Source organism: Pteropus medius, unplaced genomic scaffold (genome assembly GCF_902729225.1).
Source record: "Pteropus medius unplaced genomic scaffold, Ma_sr-lr_union100, whole genome shotgun sequence".
In the NCBI taxonomy this organism is placed as follows: Eukaryota; Metazoa; Chordata; class Mammalia; order Chiroptera; family Pteropodidae; genus Pteropus; species Pteropus medius.
Window position 1 is genome coordinate 6053116 of NW_024351073.1, and position 18834 is coordinate 6071949.

At 38.6% G+C, this 18834-nt stretch overlaps 1 protein-coding gene and 1 pseudogene across 1 annotated transcript in view; one reads left to right on the plus strand and one right to left on the minus strand.

Moving 5' to 3' along the window:
* ADAMTS12 (ADAM metallopeptidase with thrombospondin type 1 motif 12) overlaps window positions 1-18834 on the plus strand; it is a 260943-nt gene that overhangs the window by 220616 nt on the left and 21493 nt on the right. The window contains exons 21-22 of the mRNA XM_039842527.1: window positions 5509-5685; window positions 7576-7719. Of these exons, the coding sequence (XP_039698461.1) occupies window positions 5509-5685; window positions 7576-7719 (321 nt within the window). The remainder of the gene's footprint in view (window positions 1-5508; window positions 5686-7575; window positions 7720-18834) is intronic.
* Window positions 718-836, minus strand: LOC120586422 (uncharacterized; annotated as a pseudogene).

Here is an 18834-nt window from a genome sequence, read left to right on the forward strand (position 1 = left end):
TTTGTCCCAGAAACATACTTGGGGAAACGGAATTCTGAAGAATTGAATCTTAGAAGCCATGCTGGGCTAGGGGCCTGACACGCCTGGGTTGAAGCCCTACTCTGTCACTGGCCAATGTATGACACTAGTCTATTCATCTAACCTCTTAGGAGCCTTAGTTTGCTCACCTCTGAGAATGAAGTGGAAGATTTTGCCTCTACTTACCTCATAGAGTTAGTTATTATAAGGATCAAAGCATAGAATGTTCCTGAAACAACTTTATAAATGGTAAAAGACTGTTCACATGAAACCCTGGGCAAACTATGAGCTCTTGGTAAAGGTTAGGATTGGCTGTTACATGTTTACTAACCTCTGCCTTCCTGGACTTGGGGCAGAAGGCCTGTGGACAGGTGACAGTAGAATAAGTCCTGTCAGTGGAATGACTGGCTCAAGCAGGAAGTCTACTCCCCAGTACTAAGCAGACGAGATGCTCAGTGTCCATGAACTTTGGGGGACTTGACTTATCTTGGGCTCTAGCATTTGTCAAATATACCATAGGCCTGACATTGCACAAGAACTTTAGATAAACAATTTAATTTTCACCCAATACAGAACCTCTTTATAATTCTCACTGAGGAAATGAAAGCTTAGTGTTTAAATAACTAACTAATACTTGATCATGCAGGTAGTACTAAATACTCTCGGTTTTAAAAAGCCATCACTTTTTTTTGTTTTTAATGCCTGCAGCACTTGGTGTTCCTAGGTGGTCTCCCATCCAAGTACTAACCAAGCACGACTCTGCTTAGCTTCCGAAATCAGACGGGATTGGGCTTGTTCAGAGTGGCATGGCCATAGAAGAAGCCATCACTTTTAATTACAGCTTTTCAGAAAGAAAAGAAACACTATGTAATAAATATCTATGTCAGTTGAAAGATGCATGTCAATTTCAGAACATTAAAATTTGTATGAGGGGGAAAAAAGTGATTCTTGTGAAGGAAGAAGTGCAGCACATGATAAAGATGAGCTTGGAAAACCCTCAGTCAGGTGGCTTAACGCCAAAGCCATGCATCATCCATGGCCCCACACACTTTTCCCACACACATTTTGCCTCTACCTGCTAAAGTTTTGTGAAACTTGACAACCCCTTTATTACCTCACTTAGAATGAACACTACCCTTAGTCAAGTCTAACAGATCTTGATTATTTCTTAAATGAATTAGAAATGTGATTACTTTTTTTCTTGGAACTTTCTGTCTTCCCATCTTGCAACTTTATTTTCCCAGTAGTTGACTCTATCATCTGTAGCTTTGAGAGAAAATAAAAGAAAGTGGCAGTCTTTTCTTTATGGCCTTGGGTTTCATATATTTGCTAATACATTTGCATATATTGCTAGTCCTTCTATCTGATTCTACTTCTTATCTCCAATTGTCTATGATAGTGCTGCATTTTTTAGATTTGAATTTTTATAAATGAATTAAATAAGGAAAGAGACTCTTTGTTGCTAAATGGAGACAGTCCCCAACTTTCATATAAAACATGTTCCCAAAAACGTATATTAAAATCCAATATGCAAAAGTCAAAACATAGGGAAGCTTCTGCCCCCAGAAAGCAAAAATTGAGTAGCAGGAAGGTGGATCGTATACTGAAAATCACTGCATTATTTTACTCTTGATGTAATTTGTTATATTCTAAACTGTCGCCGTCTCTTGACACCCTGAGGGTTTCAGATTAAGGAATCCCTAAAAAGAAATGGTTAGAGGGATGGCAATTAAACAGGTCTTTGGGAAGGCTTGAACCCAAGACCACTCTAGCTGAGGACTGATATCCAGACCAGGGGGCCCTCCATGCTGGCCCCTGCCCATCCCTCATTGTCCACTCCTACCCTCTGCTCTAACGTTCTGAACAACCCGCTGTTCTGAAACAGGCCTGGTTTCACAGCCCTATGCCTCTGTATACGCCACTCTCTCCACCTCGAATATCCCCACCCTATTTTACCAGCTGAGTGAGCATCTACTCATCTTATGACTCAGCTCAAGCTTTGGTCCTTTATTCAAGCCTTTCCTGACCTCTTCAGTGAAATCGATCACCTCTTCCTTTGTGCCCTCACTAGATCATGAACAACTTATGACGTAAAATCTTTAGTACTTCTACTCATTTACGTGACTTTTCCCTGCAGCTAGATTGGGATACAGAGCCTGGAACTTAACAAGTGCCCATTAACTGGGAGGAAAGGAAGTGGGGGTGTGGTAGGAGGAACAGATAAAAGGATGAATTGGGGTGCTGTTAACTTAGAATTCTTGGAATGAATTATTTGATCATAAGGGTCTTATGAATCTGTTTAGCATAAGGAAAGAGCAGGAAATAATCCTAATTTAGTATTTGGTGTGCAACTTGGAGAGAAGAAAGTATTTTGAAATCAAAACAGTACAAATCTAGTGATCCTCATACATTTATACCACTCTAGAATGTTGGCATAGTTCAATCATCTAGTTTATCCTCCTTCTAATACCAATGGAGAAATGGAGGCTTAGAGAAGTGATTAATCACTGTTATACAGGCACTTGGTGTCAGGGTCATAAATGAATGAAGTCTACTGACCTAATCCTATGTTTGTTGATTTCACTATACTCATCTGAACACGCTGTATGAGTGCAACGTGGAAAGTGTTTTTATCAGGATGACTTCATAAATCAAAAGCAACACAAGGAAGAAAGGGTTGTGTTTTCATTTTATCTCTGCCAGTGGCTCCTGTAAACTAAGGGTATTTTTCATTCTAACAGCAATCTGGTTTGCAGAGTCTATCAGTTAAACAAACTGATGCAGTAACTGGAAAAACAATTAGGCCTGTTCGTTCACAACAAGGCATCAGCCTGTATTTCTATTCTCATTAGTCTGGCTCCTGTCCTCAGTCTGGTCCACAGGTTAGGAAAACATGAATACAAATGACCCTCCTGTAAGGCAATAAGAAAATGAATAGAGTAATTGACCTTCAGCACACAAAGGCAAAATAGCATTAGAAATGGAATGATTTAACTTCCCACCACTTCCCTGAATGAGAGGCCCTTTTCAAAATGGAATAGAAAAGTTACAGATTTAGTGGGTGTCTTTCCTTATTATTAACTTCAGCTTATTAATAAACTGCATTTTCCATTGAATGGGAAAACCCTCTCTGACAAAAGGGTAATGCCAATTTGAAAATTCAATTTAGCAATATCAGATTATGGTAACAAATGGAAAATAAGAAAATAAAACTCCATTTTACACTTACGCCTTGTAAAAAGTTGCCTTTTCCAAATAAAGAGGCCTTTTGTTTTAACCACATGCTGTTTCCCAGAAGTCTGTTTTGTCAGACAAATAAATGGCTGCTTTATGTAGAAATTATTAGCATGCTTCCTCATTTCTTCTGTTCCTGATTTTAAGTTGGCAGTTACTTTTTCCTCTGTGTACTTTGAGTGGGAGGAAAATGAAGTCTTTTATTTGTTTGGGTTGGGGGCTGTCTTTCAAGTGTTGCTTATTTCTGAGAAGCTAAACACTCTTGGTTATGGAAGAGCATCGATCTGTTCGCTTATCGCACAGGCCCATCCATATCTTTCTATGTTGCAGCCCAAGGTTTAAAGTCAGTTGATTTTGTGCAGCCTGCCAGGGGCCAGAGGGGGATGGTGTTTTGAAATCTACCTCTACTGAAAGGTTATGAGGAATTTTCTTTTCTGAACCATTGCTCTATGATTGTGAGTATTCCACCATGACCATGACCATGGCCAGAAAGAGAGTATGATCTTTTACTGTGTAGAGAGGAGGCCCGATGAAAACATACCTGCAACTATGACATACTTTCTGGAGGGTGTATTTTCTCAGCCAAGACTGCAATAAAATAGTCGAAAGAAGAATTAAGAGGGTTAAGAAAGATGTTCTTCATTCCTGTGGTGACCAACTGAGTCACCCTGTCTTCAGAATTTATATATTCGTTCAAAATGTCCATGTGGACCATCTCTCCTCTGCCTGGCATCATGCTAAATGCTTGAGACACAATGGTGACCGGGGCAGATACGGTTTCAACTTGATGACAGTGAGAATCTAATGGAAAGAATGGACAGAATAAATAAAAGCCGTTCCACATTTCAAGTCCCTGTGACAGAAACCAAGAAGGAGCTGAGGTAAATAACACGGAGAACCTCCTTTGGATAAGATATTTAAGGAAGGCCTCTCTGAGACCTAAAGAGAGAGCAGTGGCTGGCAGGTAATGCGAAGGGTGGAGGGAGGAACATTCAGGACATAGGACCACAAGAACGTATTGTTGACCCTTGGGAGAATCTGGGGGAGAAGGGCTGGGAAGCTCAGGGGTCTGCCTCCATCCCACCTGCCGCAGGTCCTCACCTGAACGTGGGCAGTGACAAGACCAGCCAGGCCAGGACTGGCCATGAGAGACTAGGATGCAGAGGCAAGACAAGCGGAAGGGATTTGGAGGGGAGCAGCATTATAAACAGGCTGCAGACCAAGTCTTAGAGGCTCAAGTTATGATCAAAGAAAATCTAAGTGGGTCGAGGGTGGAGTAACTTCCAAAACTCAAGAGATCAGAGACTAAACAAAAGAAGTAGGCCAGAATAGGCCTCATAACCCTGATTTTAGGTGACCATGGCTTTTCATGTTTATTATGCTCTTAAGGATATTAGCAGTCCTACAGGTAAGCCATGTCCTTTCCTGACACAGAGCAGGATGAAGCAGCTGCTACACAGATGTGAGCACATGTGAAGAGAGGGAGTGAGGGGGGCCTTTGTCACGGCTTTCTGTGGGCATGTGCTGAGAAAACTCAGTGATGGAGGCAGGCGGTGGCAGCTGTAGGAGGAAGAATGGGTGGTGGGGACAAGGACAGGGTTTGCTCACTCCCACGAATCAAACCGCTCAGCAGTTATCCAGTATATTTCCCTCACGTAGGCCCTTAACTTGGGAACATGTACCCTGTCTTGCTTTCAGAGGCATGAGGCATGGAGAAACCAGGTTTTTAGCAGGATTCTGAGGGAGAGATGGCTGTGGCTTGGCAGAGAGGTCCCCTTATGGATAGTCCTTGTTCACCAGGAATGAATACAGACATCGGAGGGAACGTGCGCCCACTGAGACAGACGCTGTTCCAGCAGGCCCCCCAGCCCCAGTGTCTATAATCTTCATGACAGCCCCATGAGGTAACAGTTATCTCAGATTACAGGTATGAGACTCAGTGTTTCTGTGACTTGCCCAAGGGCTCAGGACATGTGAGTGACAGAACTGGACTGTGCCCCCAGTTCTGTCAGACATCAGACCCTCACACGTCCACACCTGCGTTTTCTGACACCAGCAGCCCCATCTCCAGGATCTGCTTTAGTGACTCCCTCTCTATGGCATGTGAGGGAAAACACTTCACTGAACAAGAACTAATTCTTCTTCATGACTGCAAGCCTGGAACTTCACAGTGCTTTGTGGAACCCCCCAGGAATCAGGGAATTGAAGGCCTGACACCAGGGTCTCGGGTCTCCCCTTTTCTCTCACTCCATACAGTGCTCCAGGAACTGCAGTGGGGGCTTCCAGATGCGGGAGATTCAGTGTGTGGACAGCCGGGACCACCGGAGCCTGAGGCCGTTTCACTGCCAGTTCCTGGCCGGTGTTCCTCCCCCACTGAGCATGAGCTGTAACATGGAACCCTGCGAGGAGTGGCGGGTGGAGCCCTGGAGCCAGGTACGACCCCCTGGTACACCATCCACACAACAAGGCCAGCGTGAATGCCTGTCACCACGTGAGTCTAGAAGTCAGGGAAGACCACACCTGCATCGTGCCAATGACTGGCCTTCACTCAGTGACCCAACACTGTGTAGGGGAGGCCGACCAGGTCAACAACTTGAAGACATTCAAGTCTTTGTGGTTTCAGCTGTGACAGTTCAGTGTTTTATTAGAACCTAGTCTTCCGGTGGACGTACAGGGGTGTGAGGGTCTCTGCTGGGGAAACGTACATGGACTACTTTGATGAGAGCCATTTAGGAAGGAGCATCACATGCCTTTCCTAGCTTCTGCAGTCAGGCTGGCGGTAGTGGTCAGATACTTTCCACAAACTCAGTTGAGTATTTCCTTGGGGCTGTCGATGGACTAGACACCTTCAGGTGCTTTACCTGAGTCCTCATGATGCTGCCCTGTCTACACATACTGTCTAATCCTATCGTGGGAATGTTCTGGGCCCCTTCAGTGCATGTCAGCCAGCCCAGACTGTTTGCAATGGAAGATGCATTTCAGCTCTAGGAATGTGTCCGCTCCAGTGGTTCTCAAACTTTAGCATGCTTCAGAATCACTTGGAGGGTTTATTAACACAGAGATGGACCCTCCCACCCCACCACCGCCCGCAGAGCATCCAATTCAGAGGTCTGGGGTAGGGTGTGAAATTTTGCATTTCTAACAAGTACCCAGAAGATGCTGATGCTGGGGGACCACAGCTTGAGAACCACTGATTTATGTCTTCTTCATCCCTTTTTCCTGGCGGTTACTTGGCCAGGTGACCCCAATCCATATGCACGTGTGTAGGTACGTCCAAGGATCCCAAAGGTGGGATTCCTTTCCTTCTCTCCTAATATGTGGATAATAACAGAGCTAATAAATGGAGGGAAAATCCAATGTTAACTCTCAGAGTTGGAATATTGTGAAAGCAATAGATTAATTCGTTTATTGAGCAGGAAGGGTTAATTGGATATCATTTCCCTGTTTTCTATGGTACCACCAAACACAAGGGCCTTTTGTGATGTGCGAGATGTTGACAACCATAATTGCTTTGTTGTTACAATGCCATAATTAAGATTTTTCAAAGCACTAAGATTTTTCAAGGTACTCAAAGTGCCTTTCAAGATCCTTGGTGAATTATTTCTTCCTAGAAACCTCAGGAAAACGAGACAATATGTCTTATAAAATTATCCTAGTGAGCAAAAAGCTTGACACATTTTAGAATTGCATTCCTTCAGGAATACAACCTGTCATTTCAGATTTATGTTGTGAGCATTAAGCCAGGGCATCAGAACTCTGCGCAAACTTACCAATTTCTCTATTCTGAATGTAGGCAAATTTAAACTCTCAGCTTTATGTAGTAGGAAAGGAAGACCGAACCTCATTGTAACAAGACATGAAAAAAAATTGTATTGCAAACGTATGCTCTCTGTTTAGGCTGTCAGAGCTAATCATAGTAAAAACATCTATATTTTACATTTTGGTTTCTAGACACTCATCTCAGGAGACAAAATACAGATAACATAATGTCTCTTCTGGAATGATGACTCATTTAGATTTTTTAGCAGAATTCCTTCCGTCTGACGTATTTGACATTGAACTGTTTGTCATCTTCCGATTTTTTTCTCTTCCTCGTCAGAATTCCCTTTAGCAATCTCCTTCCTTCTCTTTAATTCTTCTTTTACCATTGCCGTTTGAAATGACCGAGTGGTCATTGGAAGGAACCTGGCACAGATGCTCCAGATCGCAGTAGAGATACTAATATTCTTAACACTGAACACAAGTGATAGTGAAAATTCTTTCCTTATCACTGCAGATGTCACCATGGGATTTTTACCTAACCTCGTCCTTGTTGTATTTCAGTGTTCCAGGTCCTGTGGAGGCGGAGTTCAGGAGAGAGGAGTGACTTGTCCGAGAGGCCTCTGCGATTGGGCAAAAAGGCCCACATCTACTGCACCCTGCAACAGGCATCCTTGTTGTCACTGGGCCACTGGAAACTGGGACCTGGTGAGAGTCAGTTATGTTCTCTTCAATTTAGTTTAGTCTTAAAAAAAGCATTTGTTTTCTTTTTGCTTTCAGAAGAAATATATGTTCATTGTAAAGGTTCAGTGTATCCATTGATTTACAGTGTGTTTTAGCTCTAGTATTCTAGTTTAGTTCTAGTATCCTTCTGCTGTCTAATATACCTCTAAGTCTGCTAGAAGTTGACCTGTAGCTGACATGGTGATCAGTGTTTACTGTCTTGAGTTTAGGAGACACAAAGATCAAAGAAACTCAAAACAGAAAAGATCAAATACCAAAATTATCCCAGGGGCACAAAGCCTCAGGAAAGGCAATTGGGGCCTGAAGATCTTAGATCCTCTGGCTTTTCTTAGAGCAAATGGGAATCTTAGTGCCTGCAAGTTTGAGCCTTCGCCTAATTTAGTGAGTTTCAGGTCTCTTGTAAACCCACGAATCAGTTTGCCAGGTGGCCAGCCCATTTGATGGACAAATAAAATAATTAAATTGTAAATGAGGGAAAGATTTATTATTCTTCAAAGTTTATCAATCGTATAAATGAAACTAGCAGTGATACTGAAAAAAAACATTTTTCCATAGACAGATTCAGCCTTCACTCTGACTTGCCCTATCCTGGGTTCTCTAGAAGAGTCTTGAGGCAAAATTGAACAATTTATTAGGAAATATAACGTCAGGGAAGCGGCGTGATAGAAAAAAAGGAGGGAGGCAAAGAAAGGGGAATCAAATATGACATGGTGCATTACCAGCCTGACCACGCTTGGTATCGGGAGCAACTGGTTGCTAGTTCTCGAAAAGCCTCATAAAAACTGTGTGAACTGCTGCCTCTTATGGTAGTTTGTCAAGGGGAAGGAAGAGAGGGGATGGTCTACCGGCTCCTGTCTCCCAGGACTGGGTAAAAAGTCTCCCCTCCGATGGCTAGTATCCCCCATTATCCTGGATTATTCCTGCGTAGGCTGGTCCTTCCATTTCTCACGTGTCAGTGGCAACAAGAAAGCTCAGAGTCAGGAGGTGGGAGGCATACAACATGGGTACAAGGTGCAGGCCAGTGGGCTGTGCTTCCATGAAGTCAGTTACATTCTACATTTTATCCATTCATCAGTCAAAGGACATAGGTTGTTTACATGTCTCGGCTATTGTAAATAATGTTGCAGTGAACATAGGGGTACATATATCTTCACAAGTGTTTTCAAATTTTTCAGGTAGGTACCCAGAAGATGGATTGCTGAGTCGTATGGTAGCTTTATTCTTAATTATTTGAGGAACCTCCACAGTTTTCCATAGTGACTACAATAATTTACATTTCCACCAGCACTGTATGAGAGTTCCCTTTTCTTCACATTCTCTCCAACACTTGTCTTATTGATATTTCTTGTCTTATTGATAATAGCCATTCTAACACATGTGTTGTGGTATCTCATGGTTTTCATTTGCATTTACCTTGTAGCTGGTGAATTTGAGCATCTTTTCATATGTCTGTTGCCATCTGTATGTTTTCTTTGGAAAAGTGTCTATTCAGGTCCCCTGCTCATTTTTTAATCAGATTGTTTGTGTTTTTGTTGTTGAGTTGTATTAGGTCTTTATATATTTTAGATATTTGCCCCTTTTTGAAAGTATCATTTGTAAACATCTCACATTTGATTGGTTGTGTTTTTGTTTTCTTGATGGTTTCTTTTGCTGTGCAGAAGCTTTTTAGTATTCCCATTAATATACTTTCGCTATTACTTCCCTGCCTTTGGGCTCAAGTTCACAAAAACCCCTATGAGACCAAAGTCCATAATTTAATGCCTATCTTTTCTTCTATGTACTTTATTGTTTCAGTCTTTAATACATTTAGAGTTAATTCTTCTGTATGGTGTCAGATAGGAGCTCAGTTTTATTCTTTTGCACATGACTTTCCAGTTTTACCAGAACTATCTATTGAAGAGACTTCCTTTTTTCCATTGTATATTTTTGGCTCTGTTATTGAAATGAGTTGCCCATATATATGTGGGTTTATTTCTGGGCTCTCAATTCTGTTCCATTGGTCTGTGTTTTTTAGACAATACCATACTGTTTTGATTATGTAGCTTTGTAGTATAACCTGAAGTCAGGGAGTATGATACTCCTAGCTTTGTTCTTTTTTTCTTAAAAGAACTAAAGCATTGCTTTAGCTATTCAGGGTCTTTTGTGGCTCCATACAAATTTGAAGGTTTTTTTGTTCTATTTTTGTTAAAATGCCATTGGGATTTTGATAAAGATTTCATTAAATCCGTATATTGTTTTGGTAATATTGCCATTTTAACAATTTTAATTCTTCCAATCTATGAACATGAAATATCTCTCCATTTCTTTGTCTTTTAATTTTTTTCAACAATGTCTTGTAGTTTTCAGTGTATAGGTCCTTCACCTCTTTTATTAAGTTTTCTTTTTAGGTATTTTATTCTTTTTTTGCAATTGTAAATGGGATTGTTTTCTTCATTTCTCTTGATATTTCATTGTTATTATATAGGAATGCAACAGATTTTTGTATATTGATTTTGTATCCTGCAACTTTACTGTTTGTAATCGTTTTTTGTTTTGTTTTGTTTTGTTTTTGGTGGAGTCTTTAGGGATTTCTATATGTAGAATCATGTCATCTGCAAAGAGTGACAGTTCAACTTCTTCATTCCCAGTTAGGATGCCATTGATTTCTTTTTATTGCCTATATCTCTGGCTAGGACTTCTAGTGCAATGTCAAATCACAGTGGCAAGAGTGGGCATCCTTGTCTTGTTCTTGATCTTAGTTTTTCACCATTGGATATGACGTCAGCTGAGAGGTTGTCATATACGGCTTTTATTGTGTTTGAGGTACTTTCCTTCTATACCCATTTTATTGAATGTGTTTTGTCATAAATGGATGTTATATCTTGTCAAATATTTTTTCTGCATTTAAGGATATTATACAATTTTTATCTTTTATTTTGGTAATGTGGTGTATCACATTGATTGATTTGCAGAGGTGGAACCATCCTTACATCCCTAGAATGAATCCCACTTGGTCATATTTGTATGATCCTTTTAAGCTATTGTTGTATTTGATATGCTTGTATTTTGTTTAAGATTTTTGCATCTATTTTCATCAGAGATATTGGCCTATAATTTTCTTTTTTTGTGATGTCTTTGACAGGGTGGCCTTGTAAATGAGTTAGGAAGCGTTTCCTCCTCTTCCATTTTTTGAAAAAGGTTGAGAAAGAATGGTATGAAATCTCTTTTGAATGTTTTGTAGAATTCACCAGTGAAGCCATCTGGTCCTGGACTTTTGCTTTTTGGGAGGTTTTCAGTTACTATTTCAATTTCTTTACTAGTGATCAGTATTATAGGTTTCCCAATTCTTCATGATTCAGTCTAGGAAGGATATATATGTCTAAGAATTTGTCTATTTTTTGTAGGTTATCGAATCTGCTGGAGTATAGCCTTTCATAGTATTCTTGTATAACCTTTTGTACTTCTGTGGTATCCATTGTAATTGTTGTTCATTATTTCTGATTTTATTTGCGTCTTCTGTCTTTTCCCCTTAGTGAGGCTAGCCGGCGGTTGTCCATTTTGTTTATCATTGAAATAACCAGCTTGCTGTTTTTTTTTCTTTAATAGCTTTATTGAGGTATCATTTTCTTTAGCATTTTAATTTATTTTATTATTAGTTTCAAGTGTACAGTACATTGGTTAGACATTTATATAGTTAATGAAACAATCGTACTGATTATCTTCCCTCTGGCTCTACACATAGCCATTACATTACTGCTGACCGCATTCCCTATGCCATGCTCCCCGTCCCAGGGACCATCTACTAGTTTGTCCATCTTTAAATTTAACCCTTCACCACTTTCTCCTAGCCCTGCCACACCACCTTGCCTATTATTTTTTTCTGTTGTCTTTTTGTTCTCTATTTCATTTACTTCCACTCTGATTTTTATTTCCTTCATTTTGCTGTCATTTAGCTTTATTTGTTTTCCTTTTTTTACTTTTTCAGGTGTAAGGTTGTTTATTTGGGATGTTTCTTATTTCTTGAGGGAGGCCTATAAACTTGTCTCTTTGTACCCCTTTTGCTGCATCCCCAAAATTTTGGTATGTCTTATATTTATTTTCAGTTGTGTCTATGACTCTTTTGATCTCTTATTTCTTCTTTGACCAGTTGATCAATAGCGTTTTAATCTCCATATATTTGTTGTTTTCCAGCTTTCTTCTTGAAGTTAATTTTCAGTTTCATACTGTTTGGTCAGAAACTAGGTTTGGTATGATTTCAATCTTCTTAAATTTATTGAGACTAGTTTTGTGCCCAAGCATATGAAAATGTTCCATGTGCACTTGAAAAGAATGTGTAGTCTGTCGTTTGGGGATGGAAAATTCTATATATCCATTAAATCTGGTAGTCTAATGTGTCATTTAAGGCTTATATTTTTTTATTGACTTTCTGTCTCAATGATCTATCCATTGCTGTGAGTGGGCTATCCAGATCCCCTACTGTAATTATATTTTTGTCAGTGTCTCCCTCTAGATCTGTTAGTAATTGCTTTACATATTTAAGTGCTCCCAGGTTGGGTGCATACATATTGATGTGTTATGTCTTCTTGATGAATTGTCTCTTGTATCATTATAAAATGTCCATCTTTGTAACCTTGGTACCTTTTTATCATGAAATCTATTTTGTTTGCTATAAAGATGGCTATACCTGCAAATCTCTGGGTGCCATTTGCTAGGAATATCATTTTCTACTCCTTTGCTTTTAGCCTATATTTGTCTTTGGAGCTGAGATGAGGCTCTTGCAGACAACATATAGCTGGATCTTGTTTTGTTAATCTATCCCACTACTCTGTGCCTTTTGATCGATGAGTTCTGTCCATTTAGAGTGATTATTGATATATGAAGACTTACTACAGCCATTTTATTTTTTGTTTTCAGATTGATCTGTATCTTCCTTGTTTATTTTCTGTTGTGAATCTGTCTGCCATTTTAGTTTGGCAGTTTCTATGATTTTTTTCTCTTTTTCCTTTTTTTTATGTTTTGTTTCCCAGCTATGGATTTTTGTTTTGTGGTTATCGTTAGATTTGTTTGAAATGTCTCATATGTAAAATAGTCCTTTTTCTTCTGATTATATTTTATCTTCATTCACCTGTATAGGTTCCGTCCTTTTACTTCTGCCCTTCATGATTATTTTGTCACAAGTTATCTTTTTATGTTGTACATTCATTACCAAATTGTAGCAGTTATAGTTATAATTAAATACCTCCCCCTTTTATACCCTTTTAGTCTTTTTTATAATTAATATCTTATTCTGAAGTAGATTTGCAGTTTCCTGCTTCTGTCTGTCTGTTAGTCATCTTAATCAAAGTTTTGTATACTTTTGTCTTTTTTAGAAGAAGAGCTCCTTTCAACAATTCTTGTATTGAAAGTGTTGTGCTAATAGAGTCTTTCAGAAATTGTCTGGGAAAGCCTTTATTTCTCCTTTATATCTAAAGGATAATTTTGCTGGATATATTATTCATGGCTAATGTTTCCTATCTTTCATTTTGAATATTTTCTTTCATTCTCTCCTGTCTTGTAATTTATCTGCTGAGAAACTTGATGATAATCTAATGGCATTCCAGTTTTCCCAGCACTGTTTATTGAAGAGGCTTTCTTTTCTCTATTGTATATTTTTATCTCTCTTGTCAAAAATTATTTGTCCATATATATGAGGGTTTATTTCTGGACTGTCAATGCTATTCCATTGGTCTGTGTGTGTTTTTCTGCCAATGCCATGCTGTTTTGATTAGTGTCGCTTTGTAGTATAATTTGAAGTCAGGCAAGGTGATCCTTTTCACCTTGTTCTTTCTTCTCAGGATTGCTTTGGCTATTTGGTGTCTTTTGTGATTCCATACAAATTTGATGATTTTTTGTTCTATTTCTTTTAAAAAATGCCATTAGGGTTTTAACGGGGAGTGCATTAAATCTGTATATTGCTTTGAGTAATATGGCCATTTTAACTCAACACCAAAAAAACAAATCTATGTGTTCTTTACATAACTACTTATTGAAGTATCATTGGCAAATATCTTCCATTCAGTTGGTTGTCTTTTCATTGTTTTAATGGTTTCCTTCACTATGCAAAAACTTTTTACCTTGATGTAGTACCATTTATTTATTTTTTCTTGTGTTTCTCTTGCCCAAGGGAACATATGCAAAAAATATATATATTACTAAGAGAGATGTCAAAGAGTTTACTGCCTATATTTTCTTCTACAAATTTTATGGTTTCTGATCTTACATTTAGGTCTTTCATCCATTTTGAGTTTATTCTTGTATATGGTATAAGAGAGTGGTCTACTTTCATTTTTTACATTATCTGTCCAGTTTTCTCAGCACTATTCATTGAAGAAGCTGTCTTTTACCCCATTGAATATTCTTGCCTCCTTTGTCATAGATTAATTGACCGTATAGGCATGGGTTTATTTCTGGGCTCTCTGTTCTATTCCATTGATCTATGTGTCAGTATCATGATATTTTGATTACTATAGCCTTGTACTATAGCTTAGTATCAGATAACATGATACCTCCAACTCTGTTCTACATTCTCAAGATTGCCATGGCTATTCAAGGTCTTTTGTGGTTTCATATAAATTTTTGGATTACTTGTTCTAGTTCTGTGAAAACATTTGGTATTTTGAAAGGGATTGCATTGAATCTGTAGATTGCTTTGGGTACAAGGGATCTGTTAATGATGTTAATTCTTCCTATTCATGAACATAGTATATGCTTCACTTTGTATATTCTTCAATTTTGTTTCTCAATGTCTTATAATTTTCTGAGTACAAGTCTTTTACCTCAGCTAAATTTACCCCTGGGTCTTTTGTTTTTTTGATGCAGTTATAAATGGGATTGTTTTCTTAATTTTTTCTTCTAATAGTTTATTATTGGTGTATAAAAATGCAACCGATTTCCAAATAGTCATTTTGTAACCTGATACTTTACTGAATTCATTTACTAGTTCTAATAGGTTTTTTGGGGTTTTTTGGGTTTTTTTTTTTTGGTAGACTATCTAGAGTTCTCTCTATATATAGTGTCATATTATCTGCAAATAATGTTAGTTTTACTTCTTTCCATTTTGGATGCCTTTTTTTTTTCTTATCTGATTGCTGTGGCTAAGACTTCTAATACTTTGTTGAATAAAAGTGGTGAAAGTTGATATCCTTGTCTTATTCCTGACCTTAAAGAGAAGGTTTTCAACTTTTCATCATTGTGTCTGATGTTAGCTGTGTGTTTGTCATATATGGCCTTTATTATGTTGAAGTATGTTCCCTCTGTTCCCACTTTCCTAAGTGTTTTGATCATAAATGGATGTTAGATTTTGTCACATGCTTTTTGTACACTTATTAATATGATTATATGATTTTTATCCTTCATTTTGTTTATGTGGTATATCATTTTGATTGACTTGCAGATATTGAACCAAACTTGCATCCCAAGAAAAATCCCACTTGATCATAGTGTATTATCTTTTTCATGTATTGCAGAATTTGGTTTGCTAATATTTTGTTAAAGATTTTTGCATCTATTTTCATCAAGAACATTGGCCTGTAATTTTTTTTTTTTTTTGTAATTTCTTTGGTTTTGATATCAGGGTAATGCTCACCTCATAGGATGAGTTGGGAGCCTTTTTCCTCTTCAATTTTTTGGAATAGTTAGAGAAGGATAGGTATTAATTCTTCAAATGTTTTGTAAAATTTACCTGTGAAGGCATGTGGTCTAGGACTTTTGTTTGTTGGGAATTTTTTGATTAATGATTCGATTCCATTAGTAGTTATCGGTCTGTTCAGAGTTTTGTTTCTTCTTGATTTAGTCTTCGAAGATTGTATGTTTCTAGGAATTTATATATTTCTTCCAGGTTGTCCATTTTGTTAGCATATAAGTGTTCATTGTATCTTTTTATAATCCTTTGTATTTCTGTGGTGTCAGTTGTCACTCATGTCTTTCATTTGTGATTTATTTGGGCTCTCTCTCGTTTTCTTGATGAGTCTAGTTAAATGTTTATCAATTTTGTTTGTCTCTTCACAGAACTAGTTCTTGGTTTTGTTGATCCTTTATTGTTTCTCAGACTCTATTTTATTTGTACTCTGATCTTTATTATTTCCTTTCATCTACTTACTTTGGGCTTTGTTCTTTTTCTAGTTCCTTTAGGTGTAAGTTTAGATTGTTTACTTGAAATTTTGAGATTTTTCTTGTTTCTTGGTATATTGGTATAAATTTCCCTTTTAGCACTGCTTTCTCTATGTCCCATACAATTTGGGTCATTGAGTTTTTGTTTGTTGCAAGTTATCTTCAATATCTTCCTTGATCTCATTGTTAACATATTCATTGTTTAGTAGCATGTTATGTAGCCTCCAAGTGTTTTTTCAGTTTTCTTCTTATGATTGATTTCAGTTTCAAAGCATTGTGATCAGAGAAGATGCTTCACATGATTTCATCTTAAATTTGAGACTTGTTTTGTGGCCCGACATGTGGCCTATCCTGGAAAATGTTCCATGTGCACTTGAAAAGAATGTATATTCAGCTGCTTTGCGGTGAAATGCCCTAAATATATCAATTAAAATTATCTGGTCAAATTTGTCATTTAAGGCCACTGTTTCTTTGATTTTCTGTCTGAATGATCTATCCACTGATATCACTGGGGTGTTAAAGTCCCCTACCATTACTTTATTATGTTATTCTCTCCCTTTATGTCTTACATTGGGTACATAGATGTTTATGAAAGTTATATCCTCTTGTTGGATTGATCCCTATATCATTATGAAAAGACTTTCTTTGTCTCTTTATTTCATGTGTTAAGTCTACCTTGTCTGATATAGGTATTGCTGCTACACCTTTTTATCATTTCCATTTGCAAGAATGTCTTTTCTCATCCCTGTACATTCAGTTTCTATGTGTCTTTCAATATGAAGTGGGTGTCTTGTAGGCAGCATAAGGGCAGGTATCATTTATTTATTCATTCAGCCACCCTATGTCTTTTGATTGGAACATTTAGTCAATTTACATTTAAAGTATTTATTAATAGGTATGTACTTATTGCCACGTTATTGTTTTCTGATTGTTATTATAGTTCTTCTCTGTTCCTTTCTTGTTCTTTTGTTCCCTTTTCTTGTATGTTGATGAGTTTCTATAATGTATTTGGATTCCTCTCTCTATTTCTTGAATATCAGCTATCGATTTTTGGTTTGTGGTTACCATGGGCTTCATGTATACCAAGCTATGTTTATAGCAGTCTATAACCTTGCCGAGTAGAGAAATTTTGATTGTAGGTCTTTGCCTTTCATCATTTTGAATATTTCATGCTAATCCCTTCTGGCCTGCAAAGTTTCTGTTGAGAAATCAGCTGACAGTCTGTGAGTGGTCCCTTGTACATAACTGCTTTTCTCTTGCTACTTTTAAGATTCTCTCTGTCGTTAGTGTTTGGCATTTTAATCATGATGGATTCGTCTTGTTTGGGACTCTCTGCAGTTCCTGGACTTGTATGTCTGTTTCCTTTGCCAGGTTAGGGAATTTTTTGGTCATTATTTCTTCAAATAGGTTTTTAATTCCTTGTTCTTTTTTTCTCCTTCTGGTACCTCTATGTGAGTGTTGGTGTGCTTGATGTTGTCCCAGAGGTCTCTTAAACTGTTCTCATTTTTTTTTAATTCTTTTTTCTTTTTGCTATTCTGATTGGGTGTTTTCTGCTACCTTATCTTCTAGGTCGCTATTCAGTTCTCTGCTTCATGTAATCTACTGCTGTTCTTCCTAAGGTATTCTTCATTTCAGTTATCATATTCTTTATTTCTGTTTTTTATGTTTTCTATCTCTTTGTTAAAGTTCCCACTGAGTTCCTTTACTCTTTTTTAAGTTCACTGAGCATCCTTATAGCCAGTATTTTGAACTCTGTATCTTGTAGATTGCTTGTCTCCATTTTGGTTAGTTCTTTTTTCTGGAGCTTTGTTCTGTTCTTTCATTTAGAAAATGTTTCTTTGTATCCTCATTTTGGCTGACTGCCTGTGTTTGTTTTTATGCATTAGATAGATCAGCTATATCTTCCAGTCTTGGCAGAGTGGTCTTATGTAGTAGGTGTCCTGTGGGGCCCAGTGGCGCAGTCTCCCTGATCACCTGAGCCACGTGCTCCAGGTTTGTCCCTTGTGTGTGCCCTCTTGTTGTAGTTGAGACTTGATGCTATTAGCACATTAGTGGGTGGGATTGACCCTCAAGGCTGAATGGCTGCGAGAGGTGGCTGTGACTAAAGTAAATGAGCCGTTGTGTGGGGGTTGACCCCACGGAGCAGGATTCGCTGTAGTAAGGTTCTCATGCCTGCCCATTCTGTCCTTTGTGTTATTTGTGGACCCGGTGAGTGGTATTCTGGTGTGGTCTGAAGCCTGCCTCCATGTGTGTTGGTTCTGGGGCCTCTTGGGAGGAGCTCCAGTGCAGATCAAGGTCAGCTACTACCTGGGGCCACCTGGTAGGAGCTACAGAGTAGTGGAGGAATGGGGCAGGTGGAGAACTGGTTTTGTGTGCTCCCAGTGCTACCTCCTTTTTTACTAATGGTCCCTGGCCCACTGTGCTTTTGGGGCATCTCCACTGCCTCTACTAGGCTCTGCCAGGATGGAAGGGAAAAGAGAGGCAAGTTCATTATCTTGGGGTTCCACTTCCCCCTGCAAGCAATGGCTCTTGGTATTGCTGTGCTGTTTAAGGCTTCCCAGCTACCTCTACTGGGGTCTGCCGTGATGGAGAAGGGTCTGCCTCTCTTATATTCTAGACCACAGTGTGAAGGCTACAGCCCAAAATTCTTTGCTGCTGCCTCACTCACTGGAGCCAGAGTGGGCACTGAACATCATCGGCAGCCACCTCCCCTACTTGTTCCAATATGCACAATTTTAGATGTATTGACGCATGGATCTTTCTGGTGTCTGCGTGGTAAGCAGAGAACCTTTTGTTGAGTTGTAGTTCCAAATTGTTGTAAACTGAAAGGGCAAGCAAAGGAGTCTGCTCACTTTGCCATGATGCTTATGTCACTCTTGGCATGTACTCTTAAAAAAGGTTCCTCATGGTACACCCAACTCAAAGTTGTGTTGGTCTCTGGACCCAACACCA